At 37.0% G+C, this 24150-nt stretch overlaps 1 protein-coding gene across 8 annotated transcripts in view; it reads left to right on the forward strand.

Moving 5' to 3' along the window:
- The window catches only part of LOC106871947 (nuclear distribution protein nudE homolog 1), an 87449-nt gene extending 63504 nt beyond the window's left edge, over window positions 1-23945 (forward strand). Inside the window, exons 7-11 of one of the 8 annotated variants that reach the window (XR_016242820.1) lie at window positions 645-715; window positions 6296-6396; window positions 12295-12389; window positions 16936-16994; window positions 23309-23945. Coding sequence is in view for 7 of the 8 variants with exons in the window: in XM_089356181.1 (XP_089212307.1) it covers window positions 645-715; window positions 6296-6396; window positions 15453-15678 (398 nt within the window). In the remaining variant the exon portion in view is untranslated. Of the gene's footprint in view, window positions 1-644; window positions 716-6295; window positions 6397-12294; window positions 12390-15339; window positions 15373-15452; window positions 15718-16935; window positions 16995-23308 lie in introns of all 8 variants that reach the window. The other 7 variants (XM_089356185.1, XM_089356182.1, XM_089356184.1 and 4 more) reach the window with 7 other exon arrangements.
- Window positions 23946-24150: the final 205 nt, after the last annotated feature.

Consider the following 24150-nt stretch of genomic DNA (forward strand, 5'->3'; position numbering starts at 1 on the left):
ATGAAATCTGTTCAGTTTGAACATCTTGAGATGAAAGCTTGATGGTAGAGTATGGGAGATGACAGTTCCAGAGGGTTGCTGTTCTGGAGAAGAAGGATTTGGAAAAGTGGAGTAATGAAAGATAAAGAAAGGCAAGAGTATCTAGGGGAAGTTTAAGGGCTGCTTATGTATTTATTTGAAAATTTTAAATATTGATACAGCTGCAAGCAATAGTAATTATATTTCAATAGCTTAGTCTCTGCATTTTTGATGAATGTAGTTGTATTGAAGTATGGCTTGGTAGTTGAGTAGCCATAGGGTGAAATTTGAAGAGGACTAGGCTGAGTGGTTGGTGAATTTAGGTCGACTGATAAACTGAAATTATGTAAGGTGTAAAATCTCTTTTCCAATTATTGCTAAGACCTTGCCTCATACACCTGTTTAATCATTTGGCTGGGAATGTTCAGCTTAATCGTTGTTAATATTTTTACCATTTTTAAAGTCCTCGATATTACACTTTCAATAGAACTTTTCTAACAGAAGAAAAAAATGAATAAATAAATGTGGGAAAAAAAATGTTAAAAAAAAGAGAGAGAAAATGCCTTGCTGCCTTCCAGCTAATGTCCATTTTTTTTGCCAATGTTTTCAACTGTTTGCACTTGCAGGCTCTGTCATATCCTCGGCTGCCCGAATTTCAGCCCTTTCCATTGTAGGAGATTTGTTGCAGAAAGTTGGTGTAAGTAGTTTGACACTTTACTAACCGTTCATATTAAAATAACTACTTCTCACTCACAGCATTTACTTCCTATTTGTTGTTGAATGTTATTTTACTCATCCATGTATTTTATTATTGTTCCTCTCTTTCTTTATTTTACAGGCATGATTATTATTATTATGATGAAAATCTGCTTTGATTCACATCTTAGCTAGTTGCCTCGATTAGCTCGCCTTTCTCTCATAGTGTTCCTGTAATCTGCAGACATTTCATTGACATGTTTAATGTTTTTATTTTTATTTTTGGCTTTTATTCTCTGGAAAGCTATGCAAGTATTGTTCTTTTTAATGCTGTTTTCCAAGAGAAAACTTAAACCAGCGCATGCCTTATTAATTCCGAGATGACTTCACTGAAATGCCATTCTCTGATTCGGTGTAGATATTTCAACTTTGCTAAGTTGCAATATAGTTGAAGATTGTTTTCTTCTCTGTGTTTCTAATGAGTCTGTATTCTTGGATATTTTTGAGAAATGTGAGACCTAACGGAAGTTGAATTAGTAGCAATGTTTTATTAATTGCTTATATTATGTTATGGGTTAATTGTTCAACTAAATACATATTCTGCCATCCACCCCTTGGCAAGACTAGTTTTATTTTAAAGTTGATTAATTAAATGTTAAGACAGACATCTAATTATTTTGGTATTGCAGTTCAGCATTATTTTTTTTTATAACATTTGAAAAAAACTTTTAATAGAATTAGAGAATAGTGTAACATTTGAACCTGTGCACAAATATTGAGAACCTGTTTGTTGTTTTGGAAGTATTTGTTTTCCTTCATCATCAGTGCTCAGCATCGCCTTTCTGGCACTTGTGCCCGCGGCATGTGTAAGGACTTTCGAGCGAGATCGTTGCCAGTGCCCCTGGACTGGCTCTTGTGCGGGTGACACATAAAGTACACCATTTTGAGCGTGGCCGTTGCCAGTATCGCCTGACTGGCCTTTGTGCTGGTGGCACGTAAAAGCTCCCTCTACACTCTTTGAGTGGTTGGCATTAGGAAAGGCATCCAGCTGTAGAAACTCTGCCAAATCAGATTAGAGCCTGGTGTAGCCATCTGGTTTCACCAGTCCTCAGTCAAATCGTCCAACCCATGCTAGCATGGAAAGCGGACGTATGACGATGACGATGATGATGATGATGATCAGAACAACCAAATAATGCTCAAATAAGGGGGGTTTCTATGTGGATGCTTAACATGCTAGAAATAACAGCTACACCTCCCAAACTGCACTCTGTTTTTAAAAGAAAATGTAAGATCAAATTGGATAATGTATTGTCCTGTCTATACTGTCTAGTAAAAAGATAGGATGGCTATAGCCAGAATACTTTTGACCATATGTTTACTTAACTAGGTCTGCCTTGGAGCTAAACAACAACAGCTCACTAATGTAAGTAGTGCTGTATCATTATAATTCCATTCTACCATGCACCATGTTATCAGCTAATAAGGTAGCACATGAAATGGGAAGATATTAAGGCAGGCAAAGTTTAGCACCCAAAAGACACAACACTTTATCTGTGGTGAGATAAGATAAGCCATTTGAAGCTGTTTCGCTTTTCCTTTCATAAATATTCTCTTCTACATCCATTGTTTCTGTTTCATTATGAGTTGAACAACAGTAATGTCTATAAGTGTTTGATTACAAGAAGAGAAAATGAGGACTTGAATCAGTGCTTAAAAGACCAACCTTGTGTTATTTTGAGATTAATTCCACTCTGGCTTTCCTTATTAAGAGGAGGGTGGAGGATTTGTCGCATCATTAGAGCACTGGACAAAATGCCTTGAAGCATTTAGTTATGGTCCTATACATTCTGAGTTCTAATCTCTTGGAGACTGACTTTGCCTCTCATCCTACAGGATTTAAAAAAATAAGTACTAGAGAAATTCTGGAGATGATGTAACTGACCATTTCCTTTCCCTCGCTCCAACTTTCTGGCCATGTGCCTATGTAAGAAATGATTATTAAGATGTAAAAAAAAAAAGTTGTGTTATTCTATAATAAAATAGAATAGGGTTGTTAAAAGAAATCATTAAAATTTTATGGATGGAAAAATATATATTTTTTTAATTTCCTTTTTGAAACTCCATGTACTACATGACCCCTTGCTCCCAAATAAATGTGAAATGAATATTTGTTTTATTATTATCAACATCCCTGGATTTGGATTAATTATAATTATGAACATGGAAAGTATGAAAGATCTGACAGATGAAATATTGCTGTCGTAAAAAGAAAAGTAGCATCCTTTGAATGTCTTCATCTTGGTCTTTATACAGAATTACAAAGAATTGTTTGAAATGTTCAGAGCCTTTTTCAGTTAATGTGTGTGTGTGTGTGTGTGTAATACATGCTGAGAGAGAGAGAGAGAGAGTTTCTATATTATTTCTGGTTGAAGTATGTAGTCTAGTAAATATGTCTGGCGGCTAGAATAATTAACTCCTGCTTGGAGGTTTCATGTTGCTGACTTCTTATGAATGTAATTATATCAGTGAGTATTCATCAAGCATCCACTAGCAGACATTTGCTGCTGTTTGAAGTAACTGGTATGAAATGTGAGGAGGGACAGGCATGGTTGTGTTGTCAAGAAGCTTGCTTTTTAACCACATGGTTTTGGATTCCACTGTGGCTTCTTGGACATATCATAAGTGTCATCTGCTATAAATTCTAAGCCAAACAGCCATGTGAGTGGATTTGGTTGATAGAAACTGAAAGAATCCTGTCTCAATTCCTGGTCTGGGCTGCATGTTGTGTTCTTGAGCAAGACACTTATTTCATGTTGTTCCAGTTCACTCAGCTGTAGAAATTAGTTGTGATGTCACTGGTGCCAAACTGTGTCGGCCTTTCCTTTGGATAACATTGGTCGTGTGGAGAGGAGAGGTTGGTATGCATGGGCGAATGCTGGTCTTCCATAAACAACCTTGCCTGAACTTGTGCCTCAGAGGGTAACTTTCTAAGTACAATCCCATATTCATTCATGACCGAATGGGCTCTTTACCCTTTTATTTCCTTACTTTGACATCTGTGATAGTTGTAAATGATTGTCACTGTTACACAAGCAGTATCATTGACTTCCAATATTCTGCAAAAACATGTTTGGTCATGGGGAAATATTACCTTACTTGGAAACCGGTAAGAGTTGGTGACAGGAAGGACATCTAACCATGAAAATCAACCTCGATAGAAAAATAAATTCTACCTGATCCATGCAAAAATGAAAATGCATTTGTTAAAATGATAAATGAATGATAAACTTTGATTCTCTTGTTATCATATTTTCTTTCATGTGCACACATTTGGTTATATGCCTTATTCTACATTCTATTATCCAGTTTTATGTTTAGTTATTAACTGTATGTATTAATGGATGAGAGGAGAAAAAAGGTTACGGCTTGATGCTAATCTTAAGGGCTCAGCTATGCTGGTGGCCATCATTTAGGGGAGTTGTAAAAATATCTGAAACGTGTTTTTCATGCATAAAGATGCTGGAAATACAATTGAAAAGACAATCCTTAAACAGCAATTCCACTATGGGTGGCACTGAATGTTACAAAAGACATTGAATTATACAGTCTTAGTACATTGTCTGAAAGTGGAGGCGCAATGGCCCAGTGGTTAAGGCAGCAGACTTGCGGTCATAGGATCGCGGTTTCGATTCCCAGAGTGGGCGTTGTGAGTGTTTATTGAGCGAAAACACCTAAAGCTCCACGAGGCTCCAGCAAGAGATGGTGGCGAACCCTGCTGTACTCTTTCACCACGACTTTCTCTCACTTTTTCTTCCTGTTTCTTTTGTGCCTGTAATTCAAAGGGTCAGCCTTGTCACACTGTGTCATGCTGAATATCCCTGAGAACTACGTTAAGGGTACATGTGTCTGTGGATTGCTTCATGAGCAGGCTGTTCTGTTGATTGGATCGACTGGAACCCTCGATGTCGTAAGCGATGCAGTGCCAACATTGTCTGAAAAAAAAAGGACAAGATGAACAGAACTGGAACCGTTTTGATCTCAAGTCTGCACCATCTGATTAGACACAGAAATAAACAACACATATATGCACATTCATATTTCATCCTAGCTAACTAAGAAAGACAAGAGATACTTTTCATAGGCTCTAAATGTTATTGATGTAAGCCTCTCTCATTCTGTTTAATCTTTTATCAGCTTAAACCAAAATGAGAAGGTGATGGTGAAGTATAGGTATCAGTTGTGGCCTCACCTGTGAAGAAAAGCTATATTTTGATTTGTATAAATAGAAATTTAATCAGTTTCTAGACAATCTAAAAATGCACAGTTGCTGCTGTTGCTGTGAGCTTTCTCTTCTCCAAATGTCCTTTATTGTGAGGAAAACTTTAGTAATTGAGCTATTAACTGCTTCCATGTATATCTTGCTGTCGCAATAAATGATTATTTTTTGACCAAACAAGGCTAAACCTTGAGATAGTTGGTAAAATGCATGCCGGTATATTACTTGGTCCATACTCCATAGACCCTAGAAATATGAAGGCCTAAGTTATGCCCACAGGGGGCTAAACATAGAGGAGACAAACAAGGACAGACAAAGGGATCAAGTCGATTACATCGACCTCCAGTGCGTAACTGGTACTTATTTAATCGACCCTGAAAGAATTGAAGGCAAAATCGATCTTGGTGAAATTTGAACTCAGAACATAAAAACAGACGAAATACCGCTAGGCATTTTGCCTGGTATGCTAATGATTCTGCCAGCTCGCCTCCCTATGAAGGCTGAAGTTAGCTCTGAATGTAGAGTATCAAGATTAAATAGACTGAAGTATTTAGTGTAATACTCTTTGTCAAGTGAAAAACAAATACTTATAAGTTGTTAGCAATTATTTTCTTTTAATGAAATACTGTTTACACTGCTGTCATTCTTGTTCTTGGTTAATTAATCATTTTTATATTATCATTATTATTGTGGGGGTGGGTGGGTGGGTGTGTGGGTGTGCGTGCGTGCGCGCGCGTATGTGTCTCTTTTGCCATACTAGATGATGGTTATAAGCAAGTGTTGCTGTCATACAAGTGATGTCATTCATTTCTGGTCTTCTGTGAAAACATGTCTGGCCAAGGGAAAAATATTACCTTATATAAAAGTAGGATGAGCATCTAGCCATAGAAAATCTGCCTTAATGAATTCCACCTGACTCATGCAAACATGGAAAAGTGGATGCTAAAACCAATAATAATAATAATCTATGTAATGTCCTCATCTTTTGCCCTTGTGGTGAATACAGAACCATTTTCATCTTACTGGAATGGAATGTCCCCTTGTCCTTTTACCCTTTTAACAAAAAAAGAAAAAAAAAAGTTAATTACTGTTGGGCTTATCATGGGGACTGTGGTATGTGCACTCTCACTTAGCAAGCCAATTTGAAACGTATGTTGGAATTATTTCATTTACAACAGTGTTATTACTCTTTGAAAAAGCAGAAACATAATGAATTTCCATTTCTCCTATGAATTTGTCAAGTGATACCTATGTGAGAAAGTATATTTTTCTTATGTGATTTTTCTTTTCTTTTTACAACAGGCACTCGAAACAAAGCTCGCTTCTTGTAGGAATTTCAGTGGTGGCAGTGAGCAGCCGTGCAGTGGTTTGGTAGCTAGTGGCAGCCCTGTTAACTCACCACGGTTAGTATTGTATTCAATTTTTTTTTTTTTTTTTTTTTTTTTTTGGACAGATATTTTATTTAGTTTGTACCTAACCAATTGGTTTATACCATGACCTTTTAGCAGTAGAAGTTTGCCGGCTATTATTATTGGTATCTGTCTGAATAGAAGGAAGAAATAGTTTGAGAGTTGTGGAATCTTAGTCTGCCTGTCTATCAGTCAGTCTGCCATTGTCTGCTGTATTTTGGCAGTTAAAGTTAATACAGTAAATGCCAGTCGTGCTCTGCCTGCATAAACACATACACACATCATGACTAATTACCATAGTATACAAGAATTTATTACAGACTCTACCGCCTTCAGTGCTTACTTACATATAAAATTATGGCACAAATCCAATATATATTAGAGATGTTAGTAATTTTTGTCTCGAGGTTGTTTTAAATTGAAGCCTGTGTGGAAGTGTGAGGATGTAGACAATAATGAAACATGTTTTGTGCTGTTCAGAAATAAGCATTTTGATTAGTTGGAAACCTGGCCTCCTAGTTGCACAGCCCACTTAATCAACTCCAGTTTATTTCAAATTTAGACAAGGGCTGAGCTTCTTGTGTTCTCTGTGAGACTTTATGTGACACTGAGAAAACCCATTTAGAATAATTGATCAGCGCATGCATGGTTGTGAGGTTAAGACGCTTGCTTCCCAACAACATAATTTTGAGTTCAGTCCTACTGTGTGGCATCGTGGGCAAATGTCTTCTATAACCCTTGGCTGACCAAAGCCTTGAGAGTAGATTTGGTAGACAGAAGCTGAAAGAAGGCCATCATATGTCTGTCACCGTCTCCTGACATAACATTGTGTGATAGTTGTGAGCAAAGTTCACTATCATCCAAGTGGTATCCTCCATTTCCAATATTCCATGAAAACATTTCTGGTCATGGGGGAAATACTACTTTACTTGGAAACAGATGAGAGTTGGTGAGAGAAAAGACATCCACTCTTAGAAAATCCATTTCAACAAATTCTGTCCAACCCATGCTAGCATAGAAAATAGACATTAAAATAAAGGTGTCTTGAACTTTTAAGCTTTTGATTTCCTCTTTGTTTAAGAGGACTAAATTATCTGGAATAGCAACCTCCTTGTTCTTCAGTTTTAGGATCATATGTATTCTGTTATTAAGGCTTCATATCTGAAACATTTGTATTATACTATTGTTGTTGTTGTTGGCACTCCGTCGCTTACGACGTCGAGGGTTCCAGTTGATCCGATCAATGGAACAGCCTGCTCGTGAAATTAACGTGCAAGTGGCTGAGCACTCCACAGACACGTGTACCCTTAACGCAGTTCTCGGGGATATTCAGCGTGACACAGTGTGACAAGGCTGACCCTTTGAATTACAGGCACAACAGAAACAGGAAGTAAGAGTGAGAGAAAGTTGAGGTGAAAGAGTACAGCAGGGTTCGCCACCATCCCTTGCCGGAGCCTCGTGGAGCTTTAGGTGTTTTTGCTCAATAAACACTCACAACGCCCAGTCTGGGAATCGAAACCGCGATCCTATGACCACGAGTCCGCTGCCCAAACCACTGGGCCATTGCTCCTATACTATACTATAATAGTATAGTATATTATACTATACTATTATGCTATACTGCAAAAAAAAAAAAAAATCCATTGCTTCTAGGCTGTTATATTGTAATAAATCTGTGCTGTTTTATTGGCCATTTATTAGAGCAGTGAGAATAGTCAAGATTGCAGACTGCTAAACTAAAAGGATTCAGTATTTAGTTTCATATTCCCTAAATATTGATTTTGTTGTTTTTTCTTTTATTGTTTTGTGATTGATAAAATATGAGGCAGCAACATTGAAGTTGTGATCCAGTTGACTGTATCCTTTTTCTATCAAATTTGGATTTGTGCTTGATAAGACAAAAAAATGAATATTGAAACCTTTTTATTGCTGAGCTAACTTTGTTGTTATATCAGTCAGTGTATCTTCCCTGGAGACATTAAACTTTAGATAACACATGCTATAAAAATCTCTTGTATTCAACTGTTGCAGAACATTGAGATTGATAACTTGTAATGGAAATAGAAAGCAAAGGGTGGTTAGCTAGTAGATAGATTATTCAGAGCAGGAGAGGTAGTGGCTATTAGTATACCATGGTATAGATAGCTGAGCTATTGGTTTATATAATGCAGGTTAATATTTAAAGTGAACAGATTGGGTATATCATCATCATCGTCGCTGAACGTCCGCTTTCCATGCTAGCATGGGCAGGACGATTTGACTGAGGACTGGTGAAGCAGGTGGCTACACCAGGCTCCAATCTGATCTGGCAGAGTTTCTACAGCTGGATGCCCTTCCTAACGCCAACCACCCCAAGAGTGTAGTGTGTGCTTTTACGTGCCACCGGCACGAAGGCCAGTCAGAAGGTACTGGCAATGGCCATGCTCAAAATGGTGTATTTTACGTGCCACCTGCACAGGAGCCAGTTCGGCGGCACTGGCAACAATTTTGCTCGAATGTCTTTTCACGTGTCACTGGCACAAGTGCCAGGAAGGCAATGCTGGGCACAGGTGCCATCACGATTTTGCTTTCGCTTGCCCCAACAGGTCTTCGCAAGCCGAGTTTCACCCTTCATCATTACAGTAATAAAATATGCAAGAAAGAAAAAAAAAAAACCCAAAGAATATATTTTATTATTATAATAGTAATAATGTTTAAGTAAATATTACTATGGGTTCAGGCTAGGAAGATGACACTGTCTGGATTAAAATTAGCACCTAATAGTGAGCAGGGACAAAATTAGATTACTCCCATGAGCTAATTTTGTCCCTGACTCTCATAGGCTTTAGGGTGGGGGTTTTTGAGACGTTTTTTTTCTTCTACCAAAAAAGAAAAAAAGTGTCATAAGCCATCAAAATTTTTTTTTTTCTTTGAAACTAGTTTCAATGGGAAGAATGATTTCTATAGTTTTAACTAATCTTTTCCTTTTCCAGTTGAAAGATTTATATTTTATTCAGGATATTGCCAAAAACTCGAATATTTCACTAAATTAAATTTCTGTTTCAGTGAAATAGAACTTTGGAAACTCTATAGTTTATTTTTGCGAACTGGTAGTACCACCCCTGACTAACCAATGAAACAAACAAGCAAAAACTGTAAAACATCTGTAGCTGTGTAATAACGAGCATCTCAGCCTCTCTCTCTTTGTATGACTAGTTTATTACCTGTAGCAGATTTGTTGTGATGTGCTAAACTATTTTTAATTCTGTTATTGTCAGATAGATTCACTATAATTTAGCGACTTAAAATAACACTTGACACTATCAAGCTCTGTGTGTGTGTGTATGCGATAGGGTGAGGTTGGTGTAAGTGTATAGAATAGAATTCTTCTTCAATGTAACCTTAATAGTTCCCACTGTCACATCATTTTATGTATATTTCAAGCTAGATTACTCAGCATATGTTAACTTTTGTATTTTAGGCTGTGATTAGAATTAGAGATTGGGTATCTAACATGTGCACTTGTTAGGAACTAGGTTTAGCTAATCTATATCATCATCATCATCATCATCATCGTTTAACGTCCGCTTTCCATGCTAGCATGGGTTGGACGATTTGACTGAGGACTGGTGAAACCGGATGGCAACACCAGGCTCCAGTCTGATTTGGCAGAGCTTTTACAGCTGGATGCCCTTCCTAACGCCAACCACTCAGAGAGTGTATGAGAATGAATAAAAATAACTGATGCGAATAGGGTCTTGGCCTGATTGTTAATTTAGGAATATCTTCATTTTTCCCTGTTTCTATTTTGGCCCCTTTAGTATTTGTTTTTTCTTTTTTTTTTTTTACAGTTTATGGGAGAGGATTTTGGCCATTCTCAGCTTCTGCTTAACTGCTCTATTGTATTTCTAATCTATTTTATTGAGATCAAACAACTGTTATCTATGGGTATGTGGGGGAGCCTTTATGTGGTTACATGGTTTGCAAAAAATAGCAGCCAGATTTCCTTGAAACCATAAAAAAAGGAATAGCACATTGGATGATAGTCTCTGATATCTGTGTAAAAAGAAAGGACAGGCCAGTCATTACCAGATTTCCTTTGATCATAAATCTGATCATGACTGACTTGGAGGTGAACAAGAATTACAACTAGTCCCATGTCCAAGGACATTACTGCATCTTTGAGATGCAATTTCAATTCTTACAATAATCTCGATTATAAAAAAAAGTTGAAGTCTTATTAAAATGAGAAAAATCTAGTAGAATTTGGGGATACATTTAAGTTGATGACATCTGAATGCACAGAGGTTTATATTCTTAACATTAAGCATTCCCTTACTTGTCCTCAGCATTTTTTCATAAAACCTTACACATGACAAAGTTTTGAATTTTCAGGTTAAAATAATTGGAGTTGATTTGCTGAATTTTGACTAGTATTATGAAAGGAATTGTACAAAACGTTTTGCTTTTATCATGAAAAAGTCCTGAATTTCTAAACTGTATATATATATATATATATATATATATATATATATATATATATATATATATAAAGAATATCTTTTTATTCAAATTTATTGTAGTGAAGTCATCTTTTTTATTAAAGATATTTGTATTTCCTTATTGGACCTTCATGTTTAGTTCACTTCAAGATCTTGTTGGACCCCCTCATCTGGATTATCAAGGTGATTTTTATTAGTTACAACATTAATCTCACAATCCTTTGCTGCCTACTACTACCACTGTGATGAGGCTGAAGTTGGGAAACACTAATTAACTTAAGAATATTATTGGTTCTAAAGTAAGCATAAAGACTAATAAATATAAAGCCTCTTCAATAAAAGGATTAGATTTGATCTTAACCACATCTTCAATGAGATACACACAACCGTATATAAAAAAAATAAATGCATTTTTAGACATAATTCTAATTCCTTAGATTTGTTGGTCCTCAACCAACTGGTTGGCTTAGCTTTCCCTAATATCTAGTATCAAGGCTTCATCCCAAATGTTTGAATGCCACTCAAATAAGTTAGACTGAATTGATAGATCATTCTTGCTTTCATTTTTCCCCCCTTTATTTTACAAGTATTTTGATTTGTTACCTCTGTACTTGGCTGATTACAACTGTGAGAATCTTACTCATCAGTAACTATGGTAATAAGAGTAAAAGTACAAGTTGTTTATAAGTATTTATTAATTACTAGAGTACCATTACAGTGTGGGTATGAATATGTTTGATAATTTAGTAAATTGATAAGCTTCATAAACATATATTTAGACTCGCTGTGAAATTAGGCCCCATGGTTTAAGCCACTAGGATTTTTGATGGCTTGGGATGAGGATTGAACTGAAATAGTTTCATTTTGTTTCGACATTTGCCTAGAGGTTAAAAGTGATGTAAGCTATGTTGAGAAGATTGTGAACACATTTACATAATAATACAAACCCACAGGGTCTCATTTCGTAACAGGTCTAAATATATGTTTATTAGACACATGGATATGTTTCCATGTACATATTATGTTTATAGGTAGCCAACTCTACATCTGTGAGACTGTTGTATGCAAAGACTGCATTAAAGAATTGGTCAGTAGTAAATAACTATGCATGGAGTGTCATGAGACAGGCTTTTTATATACATTTTGTTCGTGAAGAATTGACACATGGTTTATGGAATCGGCAGATTTCTTTTCCCTTAGACATTTTCACTGAGGCAGTGTAGGACAAAGTTATTTAGATATAAGGTGAACAAAATAAAATAAACCATACAAAGCAAAAAAAAAAAACAAACAAAATATATATATATGTGGACTACAACATCGCCTGTTGTTTCTATAAGTCATATTTCTGAGTGAATTAAATAAATCTGAAAATAAGCGTCTCACACTTTGCACTGGTTTTAACATTCAGTTTAGTGTCGCTGGCACCACATAGGAGCAAATATCAAAAGCTGACGAGAAACTCCTCCGACCAGAACACTGTATATATTTGAAAGCATGCAGCAGGTGAGGATTCAGTGCTGAACTGTACTGTTTCATATTTTGGTACTTTTCATTAAAAAAAAAAAAAAAAAATTACTCTTTGATACTAAACTAGGAATGTAAGCCACTGGAAGTTCTATTTGTTTTTCAAGAGATAGCTTTAGTAGTAGTAGTCTTTGGTTAACTTTTTAACTAATATATGTGTGTGTGTTTAATGTTTTGCATCTAATTTTATATACTAGTGTGGGTGGGAACCCTTTTTGCACATTTGGATATTTACACAGCCTGACTGGCTAACAAGAGCTCACTACAGCTTCATGGTTGAGTGCATAGCAGATGGAACTTCGTTGAGCTGCAAAAGAAAATGTAGAAATCTCTCTTCCAACTGTGTACAAATACCTTCCCATCCACTCTAGTACAGAACAGCTGATTTAAAACGGTAAATAAATTTCTAATATAACACACACAACACACGTGCATGTGTGTGACTTTGAATATGATTTGCTGTATTAACTAATACAAATTTCTGCTTGTAGTGAATTATTTTCTTGAAGTGTGAAGTTGGTTGAGGCAAACACCATTACTGTTATGTTTTAGATTTGTTTAGACAAAAATGAAACTAGTGCAATGTGTATAATTTTATTAAAAGTATAGCCTTATGCAATAGTTAATTATATCATCAACTATCCATGGCTTCTTATTTATTTTATCAAAATATTCCATCAGTTTGATTAAAGGAGATGGTGCTGGGTCTCCGAGACTGAGACTGTTTCTCTTAAGTAGTTGCAAGTTGTCTGCCGGTGGTGGGTGGGGTTCTGACAGTGATAGAATTCAAGAGAGATGATGTCCTGGAGAAGGTAGACTTAGAAATAGATTAGTGCAGATCCTTAGAATGGGGTTAGGGTAGACACACTATGGGTGACACAGTGAAAGAAGAAAAGATGAACAAGCTGTCTAAGTGGAATTGGTACAAGATTTGCCATTTCAAAGGAATAGAGTTTCTGTGGTAGTGATAGTAAAGACAGTGGGGAGATAGCATGTTAGTGAGCCAGGGGTTAGTGTACTACTCTGACATGGTTAGTTCTTCTAGTTAATATGGCTTAATTCTCAATAACAAATTGATCGATTTGATCTAGTATTTTCCCTTTATATCCATTTAATCCAAATCTTAGTGGAAAGGTCAATTCTATTTGAGGTATATTAAAATATTATTAGTATGGTTTGTACTATTGCTTATTGATATTAGTTAAACTGGGAGTAAAGTTAACAAAAAAGATGGAATTTTAAATGAAACTAGTTGAACTGAATGCTTCTCTATCAGGTTCTAATGTAGTGCGAGCTCTGTGCAAGAACATGTAGACAGGCATAGTTATATAGTTGTATATCTGTACATATATATTCACAAAGATTTGGTTGATATTCTGCTGTTGAAGAACAGTTAACCCTAGCATTCAGATTACTGTCAAATGTTATGCTTATTTATTCACATTGTTTTGCATTAACCTTGCATTATTTTGTAGCTTCAATATTTTGATTTGATTATTGTTTTTGAGTGGCATTGTAAAGTAGGTGTGAGAGGCTGGATCTAGCCAGTTTGAGCATAAAATGGACAGACTATTTGGCTGGACATAGCTGGTTTAAATACCAACATAACGTAAAATTTGTAGGTTCTTGAGTCTGAGCTATGATACAGAGGTGTGCGTATATGAGAATAGGGATTTACTTTCAGCTCTCTCTCTCACTCACACATCCTGTTAATCTGTTCAATCTGAACTACAAAAATTTAAATGGATAACTGTGGTCAGGAATTGTATCCTTTTATTAGAGTACAGTGTAGGTTAATCTACTTGTCTGACTTCCTAGCTGAAAAAAATTGTTGTTCATTCCACGTCATTGTTAGCCATAGAAAGGGCATACAGTTTAAAGGTACCAGATCTGATAAATTATGTGTAAATATTCATATTTTCAGTTCCATATAGCATGAGAAATCTAAGAATTGCGGATTATAACACACACACACACACTTGTTGAATTGAGTGGTTACATTTTCTTTCAGTTATTCTTCAAAGAGCTTTTATAGATGAACCATATTTTCTTTCTTTGGTACAGAGAACAGCGATAGTGTGGTGTATCATTTTTATGTTTTGTTACCAGGGGGCATAGCTAGGGTGGGACAAGCAGGGTACATGCCTTGGGTGCCACTTTGAGGGGGATGCAATTTTGGCCAAGATCATTTTCTAATTGAGCCATTAAAAATTTTGGTTTGTGGGTCAGGGTGTAATTTTGATGCTTGCTCTGGTGCCATTTACCCTATCTATGTTTGTTACCCTTTTTTCTCTCTTCTGAAAAGGCAGTTAAAGACCCATTTTGCTGGTCCATTCTAGAAGAAAATGAAATCCAAGTAATATCAATCAGTCCAATTTGTTGTTTCCATTTACAGATCAAGTTGCTGAGTATTGGACTGTGATTTGCTGTGATATTTTAGTTTTAATATTATTGGTCTTTGTTATTGTGATATTGTTTGATGAACATGAATAAACATAAATGTTGATTTGTATTTGTTATACGATGTCAGAAGTGACAAGGTATTTGATAATGGAATTGTTGAAAGTTTTTTTTTTTATGTTGGTAGTATTAGCTGTGTGGTAATATGATAACTGGATATTTTGTTTCTGTTAGGTAATATGTTGTGAGGTTATAAATCATTTAAAATCATGTTGTGATGGCTAGTGTAATGTAAAAGTTTCTTTTTATAATGTTCATTGTAAGCAGGTGGTGTCTGTTGTGAATTGGATATGTTTTAATGTATCTTCAGTAAAATATAAACGCTATACATGCACAAGATTTCAGCAAGTTGTACATTAGTTAACATAACTGCTTGTTGATCTTCCTGTATTTATTTCCTTAAATCAAATTTCATGCTGTAAAATAATTCAAAGCTTTAATTCTGGAAACTTATCCAATTTTTCTACAGGTCTGTGCCTAGCCATATTTCAGGATGTAGAGGGTAGGAACAAGGCTTGTGTTTCCCTGTTCTTGCTTGATTCTGCTTTGTCTAATTGTGTCGTTGTTTATGTCATTTGGTAGGTCTTCATTTGCTGTCCATTTGCTAGTGTCCCCGGCTTCTCAGCCAGATAAACAATGCATTGAAAGTCTTCAGAGAATGCTATTTGATGCTGTCAATAAGTACCCTGAATTACTGAACTGTACAGCACGCCTTGTCTCTGCCAGCCATCCTCGAGCTAACAACAACAGCTGCTGGCCAAATGGATGCAATGAAACAAACAGAAACACAACAAGACCGGTCGCTTGAACTACTCTGTGAATTAGAAAAGGTTTTTCATATTGACAGGTAGGCCCGACATGCACCTCCTCCGCTCTGATGACACGCCTTCCAATCGACACACCTTAAGCTTTAAAATTCAGCCAACACTACCATATTCTGTAGTATGTCTACCGTTCTGCAAATCAACAAAGATGTGTCCTGAAATAATGCTCTGATCTTCCAAGAATTGAGACCTGGTCGTCGTGTTTGTTAACTATCATTGCTGTATTGCTGACCATTTATTATGATTAATCTTTTCATCTAAACACAAACAACAGCTGAAAAGTTAATTTGTCATCTCCGAGCAATTAACCAACTCAGTTGTTGTTTTGCCTGTCCAAATTGCTTCACCAGAAGTCTATATGGAAACTAATGCAGACATGATACTGAAATCTGATGTTATACATTGGCTTAGCAGTCTGTTAAAAGCATTAGCAAAAGTTGTTCATGTTGGCTGTAATGGCTGAGACACAGGCAAGAAAATGAGTATCATGTCCCAAATTTGATTTGTTTCCAAACGTAGTTCCTTCCACCCTGCCTTGTCTGCATTTCTGACCCTTCAGTCTTCCCCCTTCATTGCAGAAGTCATAGTAAATGTTGTTATGTTGTATTTCATTCTGTTGCTTTCTTTGTCATGCAAGCATTTGTTGTTCAATGGTCTCAGTGGCAGTTTACATCATTTCAGGTCTCCTAGAATTGCTGACACTTTTTTCTTTATTATTTACATACTCTCAACTAGTTTTACTTTTATAATTGTTTTATTTTTTAAAAATTTCATGCACATACACGCACACACATTTAAACATACTTCTATATTTTGATTTTTTAGTGTGCATATACAATGTTTTATATAGAGAATTGAGGTATTTTCTTAATATTTACTATGGGGACAAAGTATGTAAGCTGTTATTTTTGTTGTCTTAAAACATTTCTTGTGTTTTAATCTGAATTTTCTATCTTAGCTTTTTTTTTTTTTTTCATTCATTGTCACACTTGTTCATGTTATTTATTGCTGCTCCTGTTGTCGATCTGTTTTGAGTTCGAATGCATACCCTGGCAACAACTGTTTCTTTCTTTTTTTTTTTTTTTTTTTAAATTTCTACCTCCTAATTGTATTCCCCCCCACACACCAATGTTTCCATTGGCTCTTTTCACATTTGCTTATCCTTCTTACCATTGTCACTTGTGCAACAACAACGGTGGTGCATGTGTGTTTGTTATGTGTTTTGTTGTTGCTCCCTACAGGCAGCAGCTTCTCAGTGCCACCACATATTCTGATAGAAGGCAATGGAAAGGCAGTATTGGTGAGGAATATTGCATCATTTATATGTATTTTCTTCTTCTACTGGCTCCGACACACATCTTTCTCTTGCTTGAAACATTTATCACATCTTCTGTTCATTTACACCTCTCAATTTCTTCTTTTGTTTCCACAGTAACTTTTTCTTTTGTCCCTTATTGCTATAAGCTTCCAGATTCTTCCTTCGTGTTTGTGATTATGTGGCTTTATTTCATCCTGATTTCAGCACCTTTGTTATCACTCAGTCTTTCCTCCTCCTACTATTATTGCAACCACATGTATGACACATTGTTCTTTACACCAATGTCAACCAAAACACTAGTCAAATACTATCTAGTTTCATCAAAACAGCACAGTGACCAAATGATATGTTGGCCTGAAATATAGTTGTGGCTTATTCATTGTTTGTGGAGGCGCAATGGCCCAGTGGTTAGGGCAGCGGACTCGCTGTCATAGGATCGCGGCTTCGATTCCCAGACCGGGCGTTGTGAGTGTTTATTGAGCGAAAATACCTAAAGCTCCACGAGGCTCCGGCAGGGGGTGGTGGCGAACCCTGCTGTACTCTTCCACCACAACTTTCTCTCACTCTTACTTCCTGTTTCTGTTGTACCTGTAATTCAAAGGGTCAGCCTAGTCGCACTGTATTACGCTGAATAGCCCCGAGAACTATGTTAAGGGTACACGTGTCTGTGGAATGCTCAGCCACTTGCACATTAATTTCACGAGCAGGCTGTTCTGTTGATCGGAACAACTGGAACCCTCGACGTCGTAAGCGACGGAGTGCCAACAACAACAACAACATTCATTGTTTATCTGTTAGGATCCTATTATGAGTAATTGAATTTTTTTAATGCTCTCTACTGTTCAGAAAACACTTTTATCTTTGATGGGTAAAAGGTTTAACCAGCATACATAACTTATTATATTGGGTGTATGTATGCTAGTTTGAATCAGTTAGTAATTTGGTCATTTGAATACTTCTGTGCTATAGGTCTTCTTAAGACTAACCGACATGCACTAGCTGACTGGGTCTGTCTAAATTCTTATCTTTCCATGAATAGTGGTCTGGCTGACTATACTACTATACTACCCTACTCATTCCAACGATATTACTGTTACTAGGGGTTGGTTGGTTAACACACCTGTCTTCTCAGTCTGAACAGAAATGAAAGTTTAAACAAAACTCATCTTAATTCTTCATCTTATAGCTGATTATTTGTGAGAGAGAACACCCTACCTCAATAACTTATAGTAGTATTTAAATTTGCAGAGAAATGTATTTTCAATCTCTTCATTCTGTTATATAGAAATGTGGAAATTACATAATTAAAACAGCAAAGAACTTTAAAAGTTAAGATTCTGCCAGTTCTTTGAAGCTATTGTTCAGACAACATCTCTGATATGTAAGGTGAACAAATTATCTCTTTACTGTTTTCAATTCATTCCATTCATCTTTCCTGAAAAAGATGAATTTGATGTTCACAGTTGATATGAAATGTTGGTGTATCACTTAGGACATATTTAAAAAAAACATTGAAGACAAAAGTCTGTGACGTTTCATTGAAAGCAGGACACAATTAGCTAACAAAAGCCCTATTGTGTGAGGAAACAATATCCATTGAATAATACATGTAAATATTGATTATTGATGAAGAAGTTTACCTTGAATACATTTAATGGTCGCTTAATGTTGAATGGATTGAGTTATTTCTCTCGAAACAAAAACATTTGTTTTTAGTTATTAGATACACTGTCACATGTGGAGGTGCAATGGCCCACTGGTTAGGGCAGTGGACTCGTGGTCATAGGATCGCGGTTTCGATTCCCAGACCGGGCGTTGTAAGTGTTTATTGAGCGAAAACACCTAAAGCTCCATGAGGCTCTGGCAGGGGATGGTGGCGAACCCTGCTGTACTCTTTCACCTCAACTTTCTCTCACTCTTACTTCCTGTTTCTGTTGTGCCTGTAATTCAAAGGGTCAGCCTTGTCACACTGTGTCATGCTGAATATCCCTGAGAACTGCGTTAAGGGGTACATGTGTCTGTGGAGTGCTCAGCCACTTGCACGTTAATCTCACTAGCTGGCTGTTCCGTTGATCAGATCAACTGGAACCCTCTACGTCGTAAGCGACGGAGTGCCAACACTGTCACATATTAGATAACAGCTTAGAACATGACAAACTGAACAGCTCAAGTAACTAGCCACATCCTGAAGGATGTTTGGTAGACTTACCCCCTTAACGGAACGTCTTTTGGTTTTTTAATTATTGTATCTGTTCTCAGCACCACTCTTGTCTGTACCTCTCTGAGTTATAGATTCCTCATTTCTGTAGCAAATTTCACTTTTAACACGAAACCACACTAGTGGTCTACTCAAAGTTTTGTGTGTGCCACATCAACTTTATGCTACCTTTTCTTTTGTTGTGTTGTGCATGTTATGGAGGAGCCAGTTAGCATAAATACTTGTACACTTGCTGCATGGAAGAAATAATAGATAATGAAATGATAATGATAACTGGTATGGGTAAACAGTCTGGAGCATGATGAAAAAGAAATGCTGGGACTAAGGAACATGGCTTGTTTTGTTTTATTATATGATAATATACTACTGCATTGTTTTGTTTTTTAATTCTAATTTACTAACCTTGTGTGAGTGTTGCAGATGGCCAAATTGATTGATATAAGGGATAAATGATGACCAGCAGTTCATCTCTTGTCTCTACCATTGTGTTTTGATTGTTGACTAAGACATTTAACGTAGAACCGCAATGGCTCATTGGTTAGGGCAGCGGACTCAGTCATAGGATCGCGGTTTCGATTCCCAGACCAGGCGTTGTGAGTGTTTATTGAGTGAAAGCACCTAAAGCTCCACGAGGCTCCGGCAGGGAATGGTGGCGAACCCTGCTGTATTCTTCCACCAAAACTTTCTCTCACTCTTACTTCCTGTTTCTGTTGTGCCTGTAATTCAAAGGGTCAGCCTTGTCACACTGTGTCACGCTGAATATCCCCGAGAACTACGTTAAGGGTACACACGTCTGTGGAGTGCTCAGCCACTTGCACGTTAATTTCACGAGCAGGCTGTTCTGTTGATCGGATCAACTGGAACCTTCGACATTGTAACCGACGGAGTGCCAACAACAACAAGACATTTAACTCTCATTAGCTTCTTTTGCCCTAACTATAAATAGGAACAAACAAGCAGCCACTGAGTAGCTGGTTTGAACGGCTGAAAGTACTGGGTTCAAATTCTTCTTTGGGCCTGGGTTAGGCAATGGTAGACATTTCCTATGTATGTGTGTATCCCCTACCCACTGATTACTACTTGAAATGTAGGCACTTCAGTGGTGCCCTAATGGCAAATGAGAAAGAGAATTAAGTTACTAACTACTACTACTACTACATTGCTGCTGCTATTGTTACTACTACTACTACTACTACTACTACTACTACTACTACTACTACTACTTAAATAAATATAACCATTTTAAACAATGATAGTTAGGTTAGTTAATTGTATGGGTTTTTGATGAATTAATTGATAATTTACTGCATGTTGTTGTTACCTGTGTATGTTATTGTCAGCTCAAGGCCACCTTGACTCCAAATTACTATTAATAGGTCTGCTTGGTCTGCTAACTTAAGTAACCAAGACAAGCTCACATGATTAAGAATTTCATTTGGCAACCACACAGTTTTGGATTTAATCTCTTTTCATGGTACCAGGTTACCTTGGGCAGGTGCTTTCTGCTATAAACCTCAGGTCGACCAGAAGCTTGTGAATGAAATTTGGTAGAGGGTAACTGGAGTGGAAGCTTGTTCATTTTTTTTTTTTTTTTGCAATTTTGTCCCCCCCCCCCCCATTCGCTTCATAACTTGGGTGCGGATTCATTTATAAAGCAAGATTTCACATCTGGATGTTCTTTCTGTTGCTGCCAGTCCTCACATGTTTTCCAAGTAGGGGATCTTTTTTTTATTTCACTGGTCTTTGAAAGCACAAAGCCATTGGTTGTAATGTAATATACCACCATTATTTGTCTGTGATAATTATCATGCACATCTGCATGTGCACTCACACATGTATGTAGGAGAGGCTCAGGGATATAGTGGAAAACACCTGCTCAAGGCATCACTCTATGGGATTGAACCCAGAATCACAAAGTTGCAAAGTGAATTTTTTAACCACACAGCCTTGCGTGTGTGTGTGTGTGTGTGTGTATATGTATATGTATGTATACATGCACTCTTTTACTTGTTTGTCATTTGACTGTGGCTGTGCTGGAGCACCACCTTTAATTGAACAAATTGATGCCAGGACTTATTCTTTATAAGCCTAGTACTTACCCTATCAGGCTCTTTTGCCAAACCACTAAGTTATGAGGACATAATCACACCAAAGCGATGGTGTGTCTGTGGGGTGGGGAACAAACACTTACAAATATATATATATATATATATATGATGGACTTCTTTTAGTTTCCATCTACCAAATCCACCCAGAGGGCTTTGGTCAGCTATAGTAGAGAACACTTGCCCAAGGTGTCATGCAGTGGGACTGAACCTGGAACAATGTGGTTGGGAAGCAAGCTTCTTACCACACAGCCACTCCTGCACCTATATACATATAATGTGTGATGATTGTAAATGTATGAGTCGCTCATACAAGTGGTGTCCTTCACTTTCATTATTCTGTGGAAACCTGTCTGGCCATAAGGAAGCATTACTTTGCTTCGGAACAAGTCAGGGTTGTTGTCAATAATAGCATTATGCTGTAAAAAGAATCTGCTTCAGTAAACTCTGTCTAACCCATGCTATCATGGAAAAGTGGACATTAAAACGATAATGATGATGATATTAATGCTCCATCAGATTTGGTGAGTGATTCAGTTGTTCACTCAATGGAATTATGAAATTGTTGAATTAAAGAGCAAGTGGCTGTTTATTCCACAGAAACCTTTACCTTTGATGTAATCCGCCAGCTGGTTCAGTGTGACACAAGCATGAAGAGACTGTCCCCTTTGAGTAGCAGGTGCTGTCCATTAAACTGGCTTCCATACACCTTCCACCGAACCAGTTTCAGTCACAAAGCTATGTCTTTAAGACACTTGCCAAAGGTGCCATACAGTGAGACTGAACCTGGAACCATGTGGTTGGCAAGCAAGCTTCTTACCACACAGCCACACCTGTTTTTGCAGCTCTATTTCTGCAAGTCTGTTTCTGTATGTTCTAATTACATTCCTTTATGTCCAGCTCAATTTTTGCCATTCTGGCTCTAATATAATTGACCAAAACTCTTGGCGGTGGTGCCCCAGCGGGATTGGTCCAGTGACTGAATCCAGTTGAAGGATTGAAAAGATGAAATTCAATGTGCATTTTAAAATTCCTACCTCATTTGTCCTTGTCTTTTGGCAATATTTACAAAGTCAGTTCTAAAAACGACTAACTATATTGATGAGCAGATTTGAAATCTTATGAGTTATTCAAATCCCATCCTTCTTTCTTCTTCTGTCTACATTTCCCTTGTCAATATGTCTTTGATGTGTTTTATGTTTAAAATATTAATTACAGCTTTTGTCTTTGAAAAGTGTTGCTTGAAAGCTAAAAAGTTTTACTTTTATGACTTTTTTTTCCTGTCATTGTGAAGATATTTAACCCTTTAGCATTTAAACTAGTTATATCCAGCCCAAATAGTCTGTCTTGTGTTCAGACTTGCCAAATCAAGCCTTTTACACCTACCCTACAATGTCATTCTAAAAATAATCAATTACATCATTGAAATCTCAAAGCTACGAAATAATGCATGATTACTTCAAAACAATGTGAATAAAGAAGCATTACATTTAGTAGTGAAGGCGCATGGCTCAGTGGTTAGAGTGTAGGGTTCACAATCACAAGATAGTGAGTTTGATTCCCAGACCAAGCTGTGTGCTGTGTTCTTGAGCAAGACACTTTATTTCACGTTTCTCCAGTTAACTCAGCTGTAGAAATGAGTTGCGAGGTCAATAGTGCCAAACTGTATTGGCCTTTGCCTTAACATCAGTGGTGTGGAGTGGCTAGACTGGTATGCATGGGCAACTGCTGGTCTTCCGAAAACAATTTTGCCCCGAGCTTGTGCCTTGGAGGGGAAGTTTCTAGGTGTAACCCCACGGTCATTCATGACCCAAGGAGGTCTTTTATATTTGGTTGAGTAACAGGAATACTAAAGGGTTAAATACACCAAATTTTGTCTAAACTAGAATGTTGGATATATGCGTATTATTCTTTTTGTGTTTTTGTTTCTTAAATTATATTTTAGAAATTGTTTCTTTTGCTTTTCTTGAAAGGTCATCCCGTTTGAAGCGAGGAGCAGTCCATCAGCGAACCCCTTTGAATGTGACTATGTGACAACCAGCATCTCCAAGGAACACGAGCACAGCTGTTACAGCCAGCAGAACACAACACATTTTAGGCAGTTTAGCACATGTCCATTAAGTGTGCCAGACCTTTTACCTCTTTGTTCTCTTAGTTGTGCTGGCTTTCTGAGTTTGGTTCTCTTGGAAGTGACTGTAATGGTATGGTTGGGGAATGAGTGTGAAACATGGATGGGAAAACTGAGTCCTGCCAGGCTGGTTCATGCCCTTCTATCACCAGGCACTTTGCTGCTAGCTGTGTTGCTTGATGTCACCACAAGTTATTACTGCTTTAATGCTCTATTCAAGCTGGAAGCTGGCTATATCTTTATATGCCCCCAGCCATTCTTCACTGTGTAAAACTTTCATCTTTTATAATCTAGTTGGCAGAGATTAGTGGGTTTGTTCGTTTTTTTTTTTTTTCCTCCCTATCTTTTCCTTTCTTCTATCATATTTTGTTCCTAAGGAACAGTCATAAAAACATTTCTAACATTTCTGTAGCTGAAACTATTGTACTTAAAGTATGTACTCATATTCTAAAGAGTACTGCTAGAATAATTCTTCAGCTTTTCCACTCCCACTTCTCTGATCTGTTGTATTTTCTATCTAGTCCTTCCCTTTGCCAATGTCTCATCTCTGCTGATAGATTCTTGGCACAGTTAATGTCTCTGAATTTGAATGTAAAATGATTACTTTCTCTCTCATCATTTTATCAACTTCACCTCTTTAACTAGTTTCTCCATCTTATTATTTCTTTATATTTGGAAGCTTTCACT

Source organism: Octopus bimaculoides, chromosome 8 (genome assembly GCF_046866305.1).
Source record: "Octopus bimaculoides isolate indiv1 chromosome 8, ASM4686630v1, whole genome shotgun sequence".
NCBI classification, from domain to species: Eukaryota; Metazoa; Mollusca; class Cephalopoda; order Octopoda; family Octopodidae; genus Octopus; species Octopus bimaculoides.